The sequence below is a fragment of the Oreochromis aureus genome, linkage group 6 (assembly GCF_013358895.1).
Source record: "Oreochromis aureus strain Israel breed Guangdong linkage group 6, ZZ_aureus, whole genome shotgun sequence".
Lineage (NCBI taxonomy): Eukaryota > Metazoa > Chordata > Actinopteri > Cichliformes > Cichlidae > Oreochromis > Oreochromis aureus.
The window spans coordinates 11,750,808-11,770,737 of NC_052947.1; the positions used below are offsets into that span (position 1 = coordinate 11,750,808).

Genomic DNA, 19,930 nt, shown 5'->3' on the forward strand with positions numbered 1-19,930 from the left:
AGCCTTTCCGATCATGATTACAAACTTGCTGCTATGCAAGAAGCATGTGAGGAGGAAGATATAGAAGAGGTCGCCAGATGTGGGATAATCTGTGCACCCTGAGAGAGGTAATATACTCCAGAAGAGACTCTGAATTTTTTATTCTTGGTTTAGATCAAAAGAAGGCATTTGATTATCTCTCTCATTCGTATATATGGGCAGTTATGAAAGCCTATGGGATACCGGACAGTTTCATTGCAATGGTAAAATTGTTATACAAGAAATCCATCATACAAGTCAAGGTAAATGGAAGTTTGACTGAACAATTCCATGCTTCGTGTGGAGTGAAACAGGGATGCCCGCTAAGCGCTGCTTTGTATGTTTTAGCCATCAATCCTTTATTGAAACTAATTAATAATGACCCTAATATTAAAGGATACTGTTTTAATGACGGCTATAGAGTGACAGCGATGGCTTATGCCGATGATGTTACAGTTATCATTAGGAACCAGGACGAGTTAGACAGGTTACTTTCTCACCTCAAACAATATGAATTGGCATCAGGGGCAAAATTAAACCCAGAAAAAACAGAAGGCGTGTGGTTTGGTTCCTCATTACAAAAGCCAAAAATAAATATACAAGTAAATGACGAAATGAAAGTCTTGGGAATTTGGATCAACAAAGGGGACCCCTGTTTGTTAAATTGGTCTAAGAAGGAATGTGAAATTAAAGAAGAAGTAGCCAAATGGGAAAATAAAAATACTAATTATAAAGCGCGAGTTAATATAGTCAAAACCCATATAGTATCGAAACTTCTTTTTCTTGCCACGGTTTTTCCTCCTCCTCATAAAACACTTTTACTTTTAAACAAATTGTGTGTTAAATTAATATGGGGAACAAACTGAGAGGTAATGAAACGAACCTTGATGTATACAGGCAAAGAGTGTGGTGGATTGGGTGCACCAGATCTCCGCATCACTTTGAGAATTCCGTTTATTAAAAATGTTTTTAGCGCTCTTAATAGGGAAACTCCGTGGATTAGAGGTAATGTAGCACAATGGGAAAAATTAAAAGGTAGGGCTAGATCAAATATACCTTATTATAAGCTTATTTTCGGCGACACTGCAGAACAGTGGAAAGATCTTAACATTAACTGGACACAAGTATGCACTAAACAAGTATATAATATAATTAATAATAAAAATAATGAAGGACAGATAAAATATAAAGACGTGGGCGTAGAAGAATACCCGTTAATAGTTAAAAATATCTCTGACAAATTAATCTCTGAAAATATGAGAGATACGGTGTGGCTGATTTCTGTTGGACGTCTCCCTGTTAGAGCTGTGGTTCAGTGGAGCTGTTATGTTACCACCAAAGAATGCCCAATGTCACGATGTACCGAAGATGAACAGTAGAGATCAGACAGCAAATGATTAAAGTGGGGTTTGAAATTGATAACAACATACAAGCTATAAAATATGGTCTGTTTAAAGAAAAAATGTACGACAGTAAAAGACGCCTCTTTTGGCTTATCATGTGTGTCATTAACACTCACATAGTCTGTAGATAGTGTGGCTGTGTGCAAGAATATCCTTACAGACCTGAGAAGGAGGAAAACCTTAGAATAAAAAAAGAATAGCCCTTTACCTTGGGATCTTTTGAAGATATAATTAATGTTAAAATGTTTGAGTAATTTTTTTTTTCCTTTTTTTGGGGGGGTTAACTTAAATTTTATATTTATGTATCTATTGTAAACTATTATGTGTATTGCCATATAGTTTGATGTAAAGTTTTTTATGTGTTGTTTGCTTGTGAATTTGCCATGAATTTTGAAAATAAAGGCTTTAAAAAAAAAAAAAAGATATAGAAGAGATGGAACTTCAACAAGAAATCGCAAGACCCATGGGTGACCACACTCCGTTACCAAGTCCCAATCCCCCAAAAATGAAAAGCAAAACTACCGGGAAGCAGGTGAGCATTGAGAATATATATGAAGTTTTACTTGGCTTCACAAAAAGATGCGAGGAAAGGTTTGGTTCGCTTGACAAGAAGTTGGAAGCCTTTGAACAACGCATTGAAGTAAACACACAGGCAACCCCCCCAAAAAAACAGAGAGGAAACTGACAAGCTAAAGACAAAGATGGAGTCGCTGGTAAAGGAAAACAAAGAATTGAAGGAGAGCTGTCTGGAGAGTGCACGGTACTGCAGAAGATGAGACCTCAGAATACTCGGTCTGACAGAGAAAGAAAACGAGAATACACGCGAAACAATGATCGGCATTCTAACAAGAGTGGTTCCTGTGTCAGTGGAAAAACTGCAGCTCATGGTTGATACAGTACACCGACTGGGGAAGAAAGACAATGCTGTGAGCAACAAGGTGCCAAGACCAATCATTATACAGTTCAGCATGAGGACGGCTAGGGATGAAGTATGGAGGAAATCCAAAGAGGCCAGGGTCTGCAAAGAACTGAACATAAAATTTAAAGAGGACTTCTCCAAAGAAGACCGTGAAGCTCGGATCAAGCTGTGGCCCAAGGTGCAGTAAGTAAGCTTGAAACAAAGGCAGAAGAGCATTCCTGAAGGAGGGTTATGCAATAATAGACGGTAAAAGAATTGATCCGTGAGATGCACTTCAAAAAGTCACTACAAGTTAACTAAAATATATACATATATATATATGTACATATATATATATATATATATATATATATATATATATATATATATATATATATATATATATATATATATATATATATATATATATATATGTATATATGTATATATTAAAATAAATAAAAAAATATGAGAGGGTCATAAAGCAATGTCTTAGTTAAATGTGAGCTATAGAGAGCTAGAATTGCTTCTTATATAAAGGAGGTAGTACTGTTATGATGACATATGTAGGACACTAGGTTTATTCCTGCTTCAAGCACTCTTTTCTTCTAGTACGGTAAGTGCCAAAGAAGCCGATACTGTTCTTGTTTTGTATTTTGTTTTGGTTTTGGGTTTTTTTCTTCACCTTATATATGGCTGTTCTATTAAGTTCTTTAAATGTTCGAGGCTTAAAAAACAATGTCAAACGTAAGGCCATGTTTCTATTCTGCAAAGAAATTAAGGCAAACATTCTGTTTTTACAAGAAACACATTCTAGTAAGGAAGAGGAAACGTTTTGGAATCGTCAATGGGGAGAAAGTATTCTTTATTCACATGGTACTACTCACTCAGCAGGAGTGATGATTTTATTTAACAAATTTGCAGGGAGGGTTATTGATCATAAAATCGATGGAATGGGACATTGGATCATGGTGTTGGTAGAAGTCTGTGAACAGAAAATTATTCTTATCAACATGTATGGATACAATAACAGGTCTCTAAATAGAAACATGATGTCAAACTTAAGTAAATTAATTGCAAATTGGAGTAATACATATGGTTCTACCCAGGTAATAACTGGAGGCGATTTTAACCTGGCACCTAACTCATGGCTTGACAGGCAACCACAGAGAGGGAAACAACCAGAACACGATAGCATTATTTGTGACTTTTGTACAACATGGATTATTGGAGGATGACAAACCCAAATACGAAGAAATACACTTGGTTTAGTCCAACAAATAAGAACGTATGTTCAAGACTAGATTATTGGCTTGTCTCCCAAACAGTATCATCATATGTTACTAAATGTGAAACCCAATCAACCCCACTTACTGATCATTGTCTGATAAGTCTCTCATTATCTCTACGTAAACAACAAAGATCTGAGAACATATGGAAATTTAACAATAGTTTATTACAAAACAAAGACTTCTGTACACAAGTTAAAAAAATTCAATTAGAAATTAACAATATGAGGATGACTAATGTCAGTAAATGGGAATGGTTTAAATATAGTGTTAAACAACTAGCTATAGAAACGGGAAAGAAAGTGTCTGCCCTACGCATATGTAAACAGAAAAATCTAATTGAACAAATACATTTATTATGTGGTAAGCCTTGTATGACTGCAGAAGAGTCAGAATGCTTACATTCTTTACAAAATCAACTAGATGAGGTGTACTTGATTAAGGCTAAAGGAGCATAAGTAAGGTCTAAAGCCAAGTGGATTGAACAAAAAAATTCATCTTATTTCTATAGTCTAGAGAAGCGTAGACAAACAAAGAAAAAAATAACTAAATTGAGTAAGGATGGCACTATGATAGAAGAACCAAACCAAATTAGTGAGGAAATTAACATATTCTATAGTAATCTGTATAAACCAAGAACTGAAAAAGAGAATGCAGACATCTATTTTGATATGATTTAAGACCAGGTAAAAAAATTGGAAGAGGAAGATAAAATATGGTTAGAAGAAGATTTGAATATATCCGAATTAGAAACAGCTCTAAATGGGAAAATCGCCTGGAATTGACGGCCTAACGATTGAATTTTATAAAACCTTTTGGCAAGACATTAAAGATTTGTTATTTAATGCCTTTTTGGATTGTTTAAAAAATGAAGAACTATCCCCAACAATGAAAACAGGATTAATAACCTTATTGCCCAAACCAAACAAAAATTTACAAGTGCTAGACAATTGGAGACCCATAACACTTTTATGTAACGATTACAAATTATTAGCCTTAGCATATGCAAATAGGATTAAGAGCGTCTTAACCAAACTAATTGATGAGTGTCAATCAGCGTTTATTAAAGGAAGGCAGATTCATAATAACATAATATTAATATTAGATATGATTGACTACTGATCCTTTATTAATTCAGAAAGTTTAATATTATTTATTGACTTTTTTTAAAGCATTTGATTCAATAGACCGTAATTTTTTATTTAGATCTTTAGAACTTTTTGGATTTGGAAACAAATTTTGCAAAGTGATCAAACTGTTCTACAAGCAGATTTATAGTTATGTTTCGTTCAATCCAGGCATAACACCTAGGATAGACGTATTCCGTGGAATTCGACAGGGTTGCCCAATTTCTCCAAAATTATTTATTCTTTGCACTCAATTAATGGCCTACCTCATTGTGAACCATTCAGACATCAAAGGAATAAATATTTTTGATACTGAACTGAAAATAAGTCAGTTTGCAGATGACACACTAATATTTTTAAAGGATAAATTAATAATTGAGAAAGCATTGAATGTAATTTCAATTTTTTCTAAAGCTTCAGGCTTGTGTCTGAATCTAAAGAGGTGTGAACTTTTGCCACTTTATGATTGTTTGGAAAATAACATGAGGACGATTCCAGTGAAAAATGAAGTCAAATATCAAGGCATTTATTTAAATAAAGACATCAAAAATAGAGAGTCAAAAAACCTAAAAGACAAAATTGATGGTATGTCCAAAACACTAAATCATTGGTTAACGAGAGGACGCAATCTATTATCCAAATCAGAGGGGGCCTCAAAGATGGTTTATCCAGCTTACTCATTATACATTACCCCAAAAAGTATTAAAAAGATTAACTCCATAATCTATCAATTCATTTGGCGCAATATAACACATTACATTAAAAAATCACAACTTGTCAAAGATTACACCAAAGGTGGTATAAAGACAATTGATTTTCAATCAATGGTTGGAGTATTTAAAATAAACTGGATAAAAGCCTTCCTCTTGAAACCTGACTCCATATGGGTCCATATAGAGTCAGGTTTGTCTTTTAGGTTTTTTGACTCTCTATTTTTGATGTCTTTATTTAAATAAATGCCTAGATATTTGACTTCATTTTTCACTGGAATCGTCCTCTGACCACTGGTGGTGGTCAGAGGGCCCGGTGGCGCCAGTGTCCGGCAGCCTCGCCTCTGTCAGTGCGCCCCAGGGCAGCTGTGGCTACAATGTAGCTTGCCATCACCAGTGTGTGAATGTGTGTGTGAATGGGTGAATGACTGAATGTAGTGTAAAGCGCTTTGGGGTCCCTAGGGACTAAGTAAAGCGCTATACAAATGCAGCCCATTTACCATATCCCTAAAAATATTTTCAAAAAGGTGGGAGGGTTGGAATTTCTCCTGAAATGTGATTTTGATATATTGAAGTTGCCTGTGAAACTGTCAGAATATCATAAACAGGTCTTGTCTTATTGGAAGATGGTTTTTGCCCATAACTTTACGCCACATTGCTCCACCTTGTGGAATAACAGGACCATTACAATTACTAGGAAGTCATTGTTCATTAAAGAGTGGTATGAAAAAAACCATCATCTTTATAACAGATTTACTTGATGAAAAGGGGCAGTTTCTCCCAGTGGGTGTTTTCAATGCAAAGTTTAGCATTCAGTGTTCCCTTAGAGAATATGACAAGGTTTGTAAGGCGATCCCCTTACCTCTGTTAAATTTGATACAAGGCTATTTATATTACTCTAAGGGACAAATTAGTTTACCTTCTTTACAGCTAAATCAGATTCCTTTAACTAATAAAAAGTGTAATAATAAAATCATAAACAAAATATTTAAAAATGAATTATTTCACGATTTTAACAGTAACACAAAATTAAAAGGGAGTAACGTTAAAATAACGAACAAATATACACACTTTTTAAAATGGCCTATCCCCCCCAAAGTCAAAGAAATGCAATTTAAAATAATTAACGGATATTACCCAGCAGCTGAAATGCTTAAAAAAAGGTTTGGGTTTGAGGTGGAGCCATGTGGATTTTGTTTACAAAATGAAGAAAGTATTGATCATTTGTTTTTTTCCTGCTCAGTAACGACTGACTTTTGGCAGGATTTGGTAGACTGGTTGAGTGTAAGAATAGATGGGATGACCCCACTGACTCTAACACAGGTTTTATACAATAATGGTGATCCATCTAAGGAACTTTCCATGCTCCACAATATGGTAATAATTATGGGCAAATACCACATCCATAAGTGTAAATGGCAAAACAAAAGACCTTCCCTAAGTGCATTGAAGACTGAATTAAAGTCTTTTTTGTCATCTTTAGAATTACTGAAGGATTCATGTAAAGATGCTGCTTTGATATGTGAAAATGGGACCCAGTTTCTATCCTTTTAATGAATGTGTTTCGTTTGGTGTACCAAGTAAGCCGCATGTATGTTAAAGTGTTCACAGAAAGGAAATTGTTAAATGTCATAAGAATGGCCTTCACATATTTATATTGTTTTTTTGTTTTTCTGTTAGTCTTCTCCTATTTCGTTTGTTTTCTTACTCAACATTTCAAGATGTTGTTGCACCAATGTTGTCTCCCAATGAGAGATTGTAAATGTGTGCATTTCATGCATGTGTTATTTTCAGACATATGGGGGTTATGTCACCCCTCCCCCCTCCTCCTCATCATTAATGATCTAGTCCACTATTTACTTGGGCGTGACTTAACCAAATAACCAATACCTACCTATTATATGTCGGCTGACCTATCTATGAAGTTTTGGCTGGTTAATTTGAATTTTTTTCTGTTTCCTGTCTTGTATTTAAGCAATTTTCTACAATGTTTTACTATGACCCTGATGAAGGCCACAAGCCGAAACGCGTTGGTCAATTATTAAAGTTGTTCATCTTTCCTCAAGTGTTGCTGGAGTTCCTGCTTTGTGAAATCCATCACCAAGCACTTCTTGTCCTGTCTCAGCACCAGGAACTGCAGCTGCTCCACCTACCAGACTATATATCTCTTCTTGTCTGACACCTAAAAGTGGATGTACACATTGTTATGTACCCGTTCCTGTCTTCGACAAGAGTTGCTGGTAAAGTATCTAATACCAACAACTGTGACTTACTGTAAACTACAATTTACTTTCAATGTGAAACCTCCGGTTATGTTGCACAATCCTCTCAGGTTAACATTGAATCACTTTTTGCTAGTGTTGGTACAGACTGGGAGCAGTTTCATGTTCTAATTGAACCTAATTTAGTCCTAATTTTTGATGCTGTTGCTGCAGGACCAACCTCTGCATTTCAAAGTGCATACATCCATGAATCATGAAATGTGGTAGTGAGTACACAGGTTAACCATGAGATGTGGGATTGTGCGTCTCTTAGGTGTGACTAAGAGATCTGTTGTTGACCTTCATCACCTGAGCGCTCCCTCGGCATACGGCCTCATGATCACTCCCCAGCTATTTCTCATCTGACTTACAGTGGTGTCCCCCACTATCACTTTTCTTTGCTGGTGTTCCCCGGCTCTCTGTCTCCTTGAGGTTTTCAATTCATTTTTCATCTGCCAAGCTTCTCCTGTCGTCTCCAGTAAGGACTCAGAAACATTTTTATTTATCCCATGTTTCCATATTCAGACCCATTATCACTCTCGATGCTTGTTTTCTTTAAACATAATTTAAACTGGTGTTTAGATGTTTTAGAAATTAAGACATTCACCCTCAGAGAAGCAGAAGTGCCATTAAATAAACCATATCTCAAAATAATTATGATAATGGTATAGGCAGCAAATGACAGGGGACCATGCGATCCCTGTCACCTCACAAAGAGTCACTTCAGGCTAAATGATTTCACTGTGTGCTTAGTGTGGTCACCACGAGCTGGAAGGAGAGCAAATAAAATTGTGTTGTGAAAGTTTTGGCTCATGTAACAGTACATAAGTATTTGCTGAACGAAAGAGCAAAGAGTTTAATTTATTATTATTATTATTATTATTATTATTATTATTATTATTATGTTTCAATATTTGTTAATATAACGAACTGTATAAAGGAGATGAGAGCAGGGTTTATTATATCAGCCACCCTTGAATGTAATAGGATAGGGAGAACATGTGGCATATTTTTCTAATTAATATAATGTTGCATGGAGCCTGTAACTTTCCCTAAGTTTTTTTTTGTCTTTTTTAAAAATCTTTTGCAAAGAAAAAAGTGTCGGCACGAGACAGAGGTGTAAACATAAGGCTCTGGGGTGCAACTTAAGAAAATACCAGCAAAAATGTTCCAAAAACACACAAAACACAAGGGAAGCATTTTTGGGGAGACAATAATGTGGCATAACAGCTTTGAAGAACTGCCCTGAGGCACGCTTAAAAGAACTGAGCATTCATCTGTGTTTGGGGAAGAAAAAGATGCAGGTAACTTGTGTTTTAATTGCATGAGTCATTTAAAACTGTATATACATGTTTGGTATTAGCCTTTACTGTTAGTTCACTGTCCTGTCACTGCTCCCTCACATTGTTGTCTCCCCAAATCACGTCACAGTTATGTTTTGTGAGTTTTCTTGTTTTTTTTTGTATGTGTGCTTTTGTGGTGTTTTATTTTCTCTTTCTGATGTGTTTTATGTGCTTCTGCTGTATTATTTTTTCTATTTGCTTATTTAATTATACTGCGTTTGACCTTTCAGTGCCACCGTACAGGAGGTCAGTACAACCTGCCCCGCACGACGGCTTTGGAAAATGTGAAGTAGGGCATCAATTTTAGACATTTACATATATTTTCATAAACTTTACAGCTTGTCCTGATAAAAGACATCCGCATTACATGATTATTTAATATAGATAGATTTTTTTTGTTTTTTAACATTTTTATTTTTTATTTTTGCATCCAAATGAAGCGATACTGAATTATACCCAGAGTCTGCTGTAGAGGGCAGTAGTGCCACCAGGAACGCTTGATAGAAACCTAAAGGGAGAGTCGAGCGCTCCTCCGACAGGGGGCGGTAAGGAGGTTAACGTCTGAATGACTCGTTTCCGGTTTAGTTTCGACGAAGAAGAACGTAACTCACGTAATAAACACGGTTGAGCATTTGCACATGTGAGGACAAACTTAGTGTTTTTGCTACTGTTGTTAGTTTGTTGCTGTTTTTCTGCTTACTGCGGTTTTAGCAACGCTCGTGGCTAACTGTGGCTAACCGCGGCTACGTCAGCGCGCGAGGGAGAGCGTGAAAGACCCCGGAGGATGCTGCTCGTGTCCTCGTGACCTGTCATCATGTCGCGGTGGTTTAAACCCTGTACGCGGTCTTTTTTGCACAGTTTGGAGGTCCGCAGGGGGTTTCGCTGCCTCACGCCGGACGGAAACAGACGGACGGAGCTCCAGCTGCGTGCAGCAGGCGACAGGTGCTGCTCCACGGTGCAGGGAGAGGTGAGGGTCAGGTTTGCCCCCAGTCCCACAGGTAAGGTCGTAGTCCTCCGGTGTCCTGCACGACCTTGCTGTAAACACAAACTTTACTCTTGTGTGTTGCACTCATTTGTCACAGTAAATTTAGTTTAAAGAATTATGGAGAAAAGAAAACTGTCAGCAGCACCCAAAATGCTTTTAGATGCATATTTTATGCTTCTGTTTTGTTCATCTAACTTGTGGTGTGATTCCATCCTTGAGCTGCCCATGGCTGTTTTCAGTTTTAGTATGTTAGTATTTTTCACACCTTTGATTTAGGGAAGTCTTTGTGTCGGTACGGACAACATGTTGGCAATCTTTATTAGATGATTTATCTTCTTGAGGCTCATTTAAACTGTGGTCAGGATTCAGTGTTTTTAAAATCTATCTTCCTTAATTAAAACCTAACACTCAGTACCTTAGAGGACCAGTACCTACTGGGATTTCCCCACATAACCATTTGTAGAGTTTACAGAAAAAGTGAAAATGTCCAGTGAGTGGCAGTTCTCTGGGAGAAAACGCCTTGTTGTTGTCAGAAGTCAGAGGAGAATGGCGAGACTGGTTTGAGCTGATAGGAAGGCAACCATAACCACTCGTTACAGTCAAGGTATGCAGAAGAGCATATCTGAACCTTGAAACAGACTGGCTACAGCAGCAGAAGACCACACTTTTCAATAAAAACATAATTTTCTATTTGCTAAATGCATATCAGTGATTAATGACATAAATAAAGGCATATTCACCAGCACGGTGGCACGGTGGTTAGCACTGTTGCCGCACAGCAAGAAGGTCCTGAGTTCAATTCCACCATCAGGCTGGGGTCTTTCTGTGTGGAGTTTGCATGTTCTCCCCGTGTTTGCGTGGGTTCCCTCCGGGTACTCCGGCTTCCTCCCACCGTCCAAAGACATGCAGCTTGTGGGGTTAGGTTAATTGACTAGTCTAAATTGCCCATAGGTGTGAATGCGGGAGTGAATGTGAATGGTTGTCTGTCCCTGTGTGTTGGCCCTGCGACAGACTGGCGACCTGTCCAGGGTGTACCCCGCCTCTCGCCCTATAACAGCTGGGATAGGCTCCAGCACCCCCCGTGACCCTGAAAAGGATAAGCGGAAACGAATGGATGGATGCTTTATATTATATGCAGTCTGAGTATTTTTCCATGTGTATACAGTGCTTGTTTCTGTAGAGGACAAAAATATCCTATATGAGTGTAATTTTCCACTTAAACGCACTTGAGTATTTTTTTTTTTTTTTTTCCCCGTGTGTTTAAAAAATGTGGGTTCAGAGTGACTCTGGCAAAAATGACTCGTGTGTGTGTGTGTGTGTGTGTGTGTAGGAGGTGGTTGCATTGCAAACCTAGACAGGGCAATAATACATGTTCCACGGTGATGTTTGCTGTCATTCGTGCTAAGAAGCATGAATATGGTGCAGTGTACGCCTTTGCATGTTTTTTGCATGCTTCAGCTTATGTTAGATAGTTTTGTTCAGCAGAAAGTGTGAGCGCAGCTGCAAGTTTTATCTGATGTAACGTGCAAGATTGATAACAATTAGGATTTTTCTTGTGAAAGAGAGCAGTTTCACATGTAACATTCATGATTCATTTATCTGCTTCATTTTTAGTGTTCTGGTGCTGTGTGCACTGGCTCTCTCTCACACAAACAACCTCCTAAACCGCAGATGCTGTAATGATTCAATGCTTTGTTCTTCAGGCTTCTTACACCTCGGGGGACTTCGAACTGCTCTCTACAATTACATATTTGCAAAGAAGTATGGAGGCATATTCATCCTGCGGCTGGAGGACACGGATCAGAGCAGACTGGTACCAGGAGCAGCAGAGTCCATAGAGGACATGCTAGAGTGGGCTGGTAAGAGACACTGGTCCAGAAGGATTGACTCTGCAACATCTAGCTCTTTGTACACAATCATGACCACTTCATTTGTTTTTTTGTTTTTTTCATCTAATTTGGGTCCCAAGTGAAGAATCTACTTACATCAGTACATAGAAAATGAACCTAAGATAACAACATGAGAAATAAGTAAACATTTCCTTTAATTTATCAGTCTGTACATATATCTGATATGTATATAATATAATCTCTAATATGGAAAAACCAAATAAAACACAGTCTCACACAAATATAGGCCATGGTTCTCCATTTCTTCGTTTTTCAAAGTGACGACAGTTTGTTAAAAGCTGTCTTTAGATTTGCTCTCTTAGAGAACAGCTTTTCACTGCTTTCTACTTAAAAATGTGTTGAAAATTGATCTTGTTTGATCACATTTTTAGACACACTAAATTGTCTTTCCTCAGGGGTTGATCTACTGAATAACACTGGTTAAATGGATCAATGCAATCATTGCATTAAATCCTAATAGAGTCGACCCCCGTCTATTCGCAGTTCAGTATTCATGGATTTTACTCCCAATTATTCGCAGAAAATTCACCTATTCGCTGATATACTGCGTGATGCACAAATTCCAAACACAAAGATCCCGGGAAAATTAAAATAGGCAGTTTTAAGCATTTTTAGAGGGGGTCTGAAGTGTTGAAGGGCAGGTGTGGTCCCTCACCCCCACGAATACCAGGGATCAACTTTAAAAACGTTTGTCTAAGTCCTCATTGCTACAATCTAAGCTGAATTTTTCACACAGGTATACCTCCAGATGAAAGTCCACGTCGAGGTGGCTCGACAGGTCCATACATGCAGTCTCAGAGACTCGACCTCTACAATCAGACAGCCCAGCAGCTTGTTGACAGTGGTCACGCTTATTATTGTTTCTGCAGCTCTCAGAGATTGGAGCTGCTCAAAAAAGAGGCATTAAGGTCGGGGCAGACTCCAAGGTAATTCAGAAACCACACACTTATTCCGCTGAATGGAGGGAGTACGGATTCGGTTCTGTTTGTTTGTCGTCTGTGATTGTTAGCAGTGTAGCATCCACAGTTTTCATGCTATCCTGATTAGATTTTGTGTGATGTTATGTGACAACAACAAGTTGAGCTGATTGGTGAAAATCGAGTCAAGCTCACACCAAATTTGAGAATCAGTAAAAAATAACTTTATATTACTCACCTTTTTTTTTTTTTTTTTTTTTTAAAATAAATGTATCATCTTCAGACTTCAGACAATATACTAGGCCATGGGGGACCTGAGTACCATGTTGGCTAAAGATTTCGCCTTGACCTTTATTGTTAATGCCAAGGTCAAAGTTGACCTTGAAAACATTCAAGAAACCATATTGAGAAATATATGATATCAAAGGGCGTGGAGAAAGCTGACAGCAAACTTTTTATTTTTTCAGTACGACGTCACAATGACACCATAAAGTTTTGCACAATCACACACTGCACGAATATATCTTAAACTCGAGTTGTGTTTTTTTTTTTTTTACAGCTTGTAGAAGCGAAAGATTTCAGACAATTCTGCTCCAATCATATGGGTAAAAATAATAAAATAATGAAAAGGATGATAATAATAAAAACATTTTCTTTTGTTATGCTTCAAGGTCATAGGTCAAAGGTCAGACATGACTGTGTTGTTTTAAAGCAGGCTGACATCAGCATGTTGTATTAAAAATATCATAAGACATTAAGGTTTAAGTAAAGCCTTTGGCCTTCGGGGGGAGTTGCGCTCTCTGAGTGCTTTTGTTTTTCAAGGTTCTGACAGTGTTTGCACCTCTTCAGGTATGACAACAGGTGTCGTCACCTGCGGGCGGACCAGGTCCAGGAGAAGCTGGCTCAGGGAGCCTCATATGTGATCAGGTTTTGTCTGGAAGAGGGCGTTGAGCCTTTTCAGGATCTGATCTTTGGATGGAATCGGCATGAAGTTGCACAGGTTGGGATATTCAGTGGGTTTTATTAATAAAGCTAACTTTTTGGGGTTTTTTTAAATGTTTGACTATAAATATTCTTGCTTGATTGAAATAAATGTTACATTTCTTGAGGTTCAGATTGTTACTGTGCTTTAAAAACAAGTGTAGTCCATATAATGAGCTGTTAACGGTGGCACTTGAATACAAAAGGGTGCCTTTAGTTTTCAGTCTGCCATATTTCTTCTGGCTCCTTTCCAGCTCTCATTTTCAAACACATCCTCTGTCCTTTTGTTTTAGGTGGAGGGCGACCCTGTGGTGATAAAAGCAGACGGTTTTCCCACCTATCACCTCGCCAACATTGTAGATGATCATTACATGAAGGTCAGCCACGTCCTGCGGGGTTCAGAGTGGCTGATCTCCACCTCCAAACATCTCCTCATGTACCGGGCTCTTGGATGGCAGCCGCCCACGTTCGGACATCTGCCGCTGCTGATGAACAAAGATGGCAGTAAACTGTCAAAGAGGCAGGGGGACATATTCATCGAAACATTCAAGAGAGACGGAGTCCTGCCAGAGGCTCTGTTGGATATAACAACCAACTGTGGATCTGGATTCAACAGTGAGTGATGGGGGTCTCTGCAAAACTGCGATTAAAAATAGTGATCAATATATCAAAGTCCAACGTCTTGTGTTTCCATACAGCTAATCGAATGGGGAGGAGGATAGATGAACTGATTTCTGAGTTTAATCCTTCAAAGATCACAACTCACTCTGCTTTGTTAGACCTGGAGAAGCTGCCAGAGTTCAACAGGTGAGTCAGAACTTCACTTTAAGTTTATCCATCCAGCCTGGGTTCTGTTTATTTAGGCCTTATTTCATTTTTAAAGCAAGAGACGAAAAGATACATGATGCATAGTGATGCATACATTTTTCCAACTGCAATTTTAACGCAATGTAGATTTCTTTCTACTGGAATTTATTCCTGCTGATTGCTTTAGTTTAAGCTGTCCAGAGTTTGAAATGTTTGAATTGAGTGCATCACAGCGAAGTTCAATGGCTCTTTGCTTAACTCAAGAACAGCAAAACATTAAGTTTAAGTAATCATTCCCCAAAATGTCTCCTTGTTGTTAAGAGTAATTCAAAGTGTCTGTTTTTTTGTGGAACATGAGGAAGTCTTATTAAAAAGAAGAGATGAAAAGGAAATGTATAAATACGTATCCTTTTTAAGAGGTAAATGAAACTCTGTGTTTATGACAGACTTCACCTGCAGCAGCGAATTGAAGATGAGCAGCAGTGTGATTTGCTGATACAAGATCTACAGGATCAAATCTATCAGGCCTACGCAGAACAGATCCAAGATAAGGATGTGCTGCACGAGGATTACATCAGGCGGGTGCTGCGTCTCCGTAAGGTAACCATGACTTTACTCTGGTTTAACTCTGTATTCCTTTGCTAATTAAAAGGTTTTTGGCCTTTTTAGTGAAGGTTTACATTGTATAGACCTTATAGTGACTGTAGTGCGTTTGTGTCAATTCCTATCATATGGAAATGAAACCAGCTGTTGTCAGTTGTTGATCTGTAGTTAAATACTGTCCTGCACTGGTGTGGCTTCTAGTGTGATGTCCAAACAGTGTGCATTATTATGGAAACAATCCTCTTCTCTCTTTAACAGGGTCACATATCCTTCCTGAAGGAGCTTGTAAGCCCCACTTACTCTTACTTGTGGGTGCGTCCTTCCTTTTCCAGCCAGGAGGTGACATCACTCACTGGAGAGGCCCAGCACATTGCTTCATTACTGTTGAAGTGTGTACAGCATGTTTCATTCATCTTTCATCTTACAGTTTCAGTCTCTCAATGTGATTTTAAACAGTTGAATATGTGCTTTTAGGCTGATAGAAGAGCGAGGCGAGGAGCTTTCAGTGGATCGACTTGGTAAAGACTTGAAAGCTGTGGCTAAGCAGGCTAAAGCCACCAAGTACAGGGAGGTGATGAAGCTGTTACGTCTGGTTCTCAGCGGTCAGCAGGTATCCAGCCTCGTCCTGTAGAGTGTTTTCATGACAGATAGTGCCAACTCTGTTTTTCATCTTACACACCATCTGCATAGATGGTTGCAAAGCAAAAACAAATATATACACTGCTTAAAAATATAAAGGAACACTTTTTAATCAGAGTACAAGATCAAGTCCGTTCTTCTGGGATATTGATCTGGTCAGTTAAGCAGCAGTGGGGGTTGTTAACATTAACATTAACAACAGGTGCACTAGAGGGGCAACAATGAGACAAGCCTCAAAACGGGAATGGTTTTACAGGTGGAGGACACTGACATTTTTCCTTCATCTTTTTGACTAGTTTTTCATTTGACCAGGGTCAGTGTCACTTCTAATACCACTGTCTGAGCTATAAAATGACCTCCAGCAGGCCACTGGTGTGAATGTCTCGAACCAAACAATCACAAACAGACTTCTTGAGGGTGGCTGAAGGCCCAACATCTTCTAGTGGGCCCTGTGCTCACTGCCGAGCACTGCAAGCATGTTTGGCATTTACCAAAGAATACTAGAACTGGTGGGTTCACCACTGGCGCCCTGTGCTTTTCACAGATGAGAGCAGGTTCAGCCTGAGCATGTGACAGATGTGAAACGGTCTGGGGATGCCGTGGATAAAATAATGCTGCATGTCAGTGATGGTTTGGGGAGGCATATCCATGGAGGGACACACACACCTCTATAGGCTAAGCATCAGCACCCCTGCTATTAAGTATCGGGATGAAATCCTTGGACCCACTCAGACCCTACGGTGGTGCAGTGGGTCCTGACTCCAACAATGCCTGGCCTCATGTAGTGAAAGTATGTAGGCAGTTCCTGCAGGATAAAGGAATGGATACCATTGATCTCCACATTCAGCGGAAATAAATCCAACAGAGCACCTCTGGGACATCATGTTTGGGCCCAGTCTGAGCTACCAGACTGTCCAGGAGCTCAGATGTGAACCAGGTCCAGATCTGGGAGGAGATCGCCATGAGGATATCAACTTCGATCTTTAGGAGCGTCCACAGACATTGTCAGCCATGCATACGAGCACGTGGGGGGTAATACAAACTACTGAGTATCATTCTGGGTTGCTGCAATTCAGTTTCAGCAGAATGGAGTAGCCTGCTGCATTATTTTTTACACTTTGATTTCTTGTGTGTATTTGAATTCAATGATCTGTAAGGTGATAATTTTCAATTCCAACAAACGATGTGCCAGCTTTCATTCCTAAAACGTTACCCAGTCTATAGTCATTATGTGCTTTCAAAGTGTTCCTTTTAAATTTTTTAAAGCAGTGTATAAATAAGGTCCTGTGTCTTCTAAATGAGCTGCAGAAGTTTTATCAAATATCACTTGTTGCCATTTGAGTTGAAGTCTGTCAGAACTGGAAACCACAAGTTTAAAGATGAGTCAGGTGTAAGGGCAATGTGCACTGCAGCTTGTCTTAAAAAGAACACATGGAAATGTGCTAAATCTGTGAAGTAAAGCTGGTTCTGAATTACTATAGTGCTTGTCTTTTCACAAACTCTAAAAATTCTAAAAAGTCAATAAGTGTTAGTAGTAGTTAAAAAAGAAGTCCACAAGTGTGGTTTCACTGCTGCTAGTTTTCACTCAAAAGTTATTAGTGGCTAAAGTCATACTTGAAGCAGAGGTGGTCATTAATTCAGTGGCGACAGTTCAACTCTGACCCTAACTATATTTAATTGATGTTTTGACCTTTTCTTGCAAAGTCATCCAGTTCCCATACTGATCACAAGACTTTGTTAATGGAAGTTCCTGCAATGATGTAATACAGTTTTTTTTTTTTGTTTTTTTTTCCAGCGTCAGATAAACAGACTGCAGTCTTTAATGAAAAGTTGGAGATACAAGATTTCTGTTAAAATTCTGTTCTATATGTTCTATTTTAAAAAAAAAATAATAATTTTTTTTTTATTTAAATATTAAAAATATTAAAAATAATAATTTCATAATAAATATAGCAATTATATGTTCTTACTGCCAAGGGCTTTTATTCTGCACAGGTCTTATTGTAGCTGCCGGCCTGATTCTTCCTATCTAAAAGGTTTCATATAGACGCCCATATTTGGCAGAAGTAGATGTTAAATTAAAACACACATCTGCATGTTAATAAGGTTGTGAGGTCTGTGGTTAAATTAATCAAGCAAAGATCAGCGTTTGTCATTTTGATCTTTACTTTAGAGTCACGTTTGCTCATCCTTAAGAACACCGTGTGCTTTAGAGTAGTTACAGATAAGTAGCATAATACAAGGAACTTAAAATGATGTCCATTGGTCATTTTTAAAGATCACTTTCGTTTCTGTAGTCTCATTTCTAAAGTTGTGTTTGTCAAACTGCAGATCAGCAGATTCAATCATGTCTAGCTGCTGAAATCAGAAAAATACTCTTAGCACGTGCCATATGTTCATTTCCTTATGTGAAATGACTCAGCTGAACTCCACAATACCATTTTTGAAAGGTGGCGGTAATGAAAAACAGTCGTCTACTTAGTCAGTTGCCACGTTACCCCTGCTTACTTGATGAGGGCAGGCATGAAGAAAGAGGAAACTGTTTCTTGGTTGTGCTTCACACAGGATGCTGGCTGGTTTGATTGTGTCAACTTTTCTGACCCCTGATCCTCTCTTCCCCTCTGACCTGCAGCAAGGTCCCAGTGTCGCTGAGATGATGGTGTCTCTGGGCTCTGCAGAGATCAGCCATCGATTCCAGAAACTTCTGCTGCTTTCAAATGAAACAGATTAACGACCAAACTGCCCGTCACTACATCGCCTCACAGTCACCGCGCTAACTGTTGGAAGCCTGAAGAAAACGGCTGCTGTTGGACTGGTTGGCCTGAATGTTGACAGTTGATCTCACACATGGTGATTCTGCCACCTTTAAAATGAACTGAATGCCAATTAATACTTGAAATATTAGAAAATGTTTTATAAAGGTGCTGAGAACTAATTTTATGCACTCAGACTTTGTTATGCAGTAATGTGAGACCTTACACCTGTTGCTGTGCTCACACATGGATGGGAAGTACCTTGATATTTCCATGCAAATATCAAGGTACTTTACTGAAGAAATTTCAATGAAGCGATTTACAGATGTACAGTCGCAAGTGTTGATGAAGACGTCAGTAAATAAATTCCCCAAAGATAGATATATGGCCTACATTTACATTTAATACAGACTTTCTGCTGGCAATTAACAGCTTTTTGTTTTGAATGTGACATAATATATTATTTTCTTTTTTTTATAAATGATGCCAAACAATTTAATGACCTTATAAAATAAGGTATTTATTGTAAGACCTGTGTAATTAAACCATTGAACTACTTTTTAAAATGTTTTTGTTTATGAAAAACGGCTTACAAAAATTCTAGGGTAAACATTTTGAAATCACGTTCTGAGGTACTTCTACTTCCCTTTATTGTTATATTATTGAGTATTTATTTACTCCATTACACCAGTGTGATAGCTGACGTTTATAATGCTGGTATATAGAATAACAGGCAGTGAAATAATGCTTCTATATATTTCAGAGTTAATGTTTCTGTAATGTTGTGACATCACAGGGTTGACTGATGTGAGGTATTGTCAGCTTAAACATTTTAAAGTGAAGTCTTGTTGCAGAATGACCTTTTGTTATCATGCACCCTCTTTCACTTCTGAGCTTTTATAAAAAAAAAAATTCTGGTTGTAACCAGGTTTTAAAATGTTAAAAATATAGGTGAATATAACCTGACATAAACAAAAAATGTAAATATTACACTGTCATTATTTACTAAAAAAGAAAGCCAAAATGCAGAAGCAGCATGTGAAAAACTGAGTACATCCCATCATTGGGTAGTTCTCGTAGAACCACCTATAGCAGCAATAATTTGAAGTCATTGTTCATTTTATGACTATTTTCCACATTGCTGTGAATTATTTACTTTTGTTTTTTGTTTTTAATCAGCATTGCTTCATTTCATTGAGGTTTTTGGGGCATTTCTTATGTTATGCATTGCTGTCTGAAGTTCCCACCACAGCATTTCAATACAGCTGAGGTTTGGACTTTGGGCC

General features: G+C 38.1%; 1 protein-coding gene across 2 annotated transcripts; it reads left to right on the forward strand.

The window, feature by feature from the left end:
* ears2 (glutamyl-tRNA synthetase 2, mitochondrial) lies at positions 1 to 19,744 on the forward strand. 2 transcript variants are annotated; one of them, XM_039613949.1, is made up of 11 exons: positions 1 to 107; positions 9,908 to 10,016; positions 11,738 to 11,893; positions 12,681 to 12,870; positions 13,711 to 13,861; positions 14,136 to 14,457; positions 14,541 to 14,649; positions 15,096 to 15,249; positions 15,511 to 15,641; positions 15,727 to 15,862; positions 18,524 to 19,744. In XM_039613949.1, the coding sequence occupies exons 1-11, from the start codon at positions 78 to 80 to the stop codon at positions 18,620 to 18,622; spliced, it is 1,587 nt and encodes a 528-aa protein (XP_039469883.1). In that variant the 5' UTR covers positions 1 to 77; the 3' UTR covers positions 18,623 to 19,744. The 2 variants fall into 2 exon arrangements, with proteins under 2 accessions (XP_039469883.1, XP_031607995.1); XM_031752135.2 differs by lacking the exon at positions 1 to 107 and having other exon boundaries at positions 9,575 to 10,047; positions 18,524 to 19,740.
* The last annotated feature ends 186 nt before the right edge of the window (positions 19,745 to 19,930 follow it).

Coding starts and splice junctions, on each gene's coding strand:
- ears2 (XM_031752135.2), top strand. CDS start 9,864: ATGTCGCGGTGGTTTAAACCCTGTACGCGGTCTTTTTTGCACAGTTTG. Junction 10,048..11,737: donor GTTTGCCCCCAGTCCCACAG/GTAAGGTCGTAG, acceptor TTTGTTCTTCAG/GCTTCTTACACCTCGGGGGA. Junction 15,863..18,523: donor TGGTTCTCAGCGGTCAGCAG/GTATCCAGCCTC, acceptor TCTGACCTGCAG/CAAGGTCCCAGTGTCGCTGA.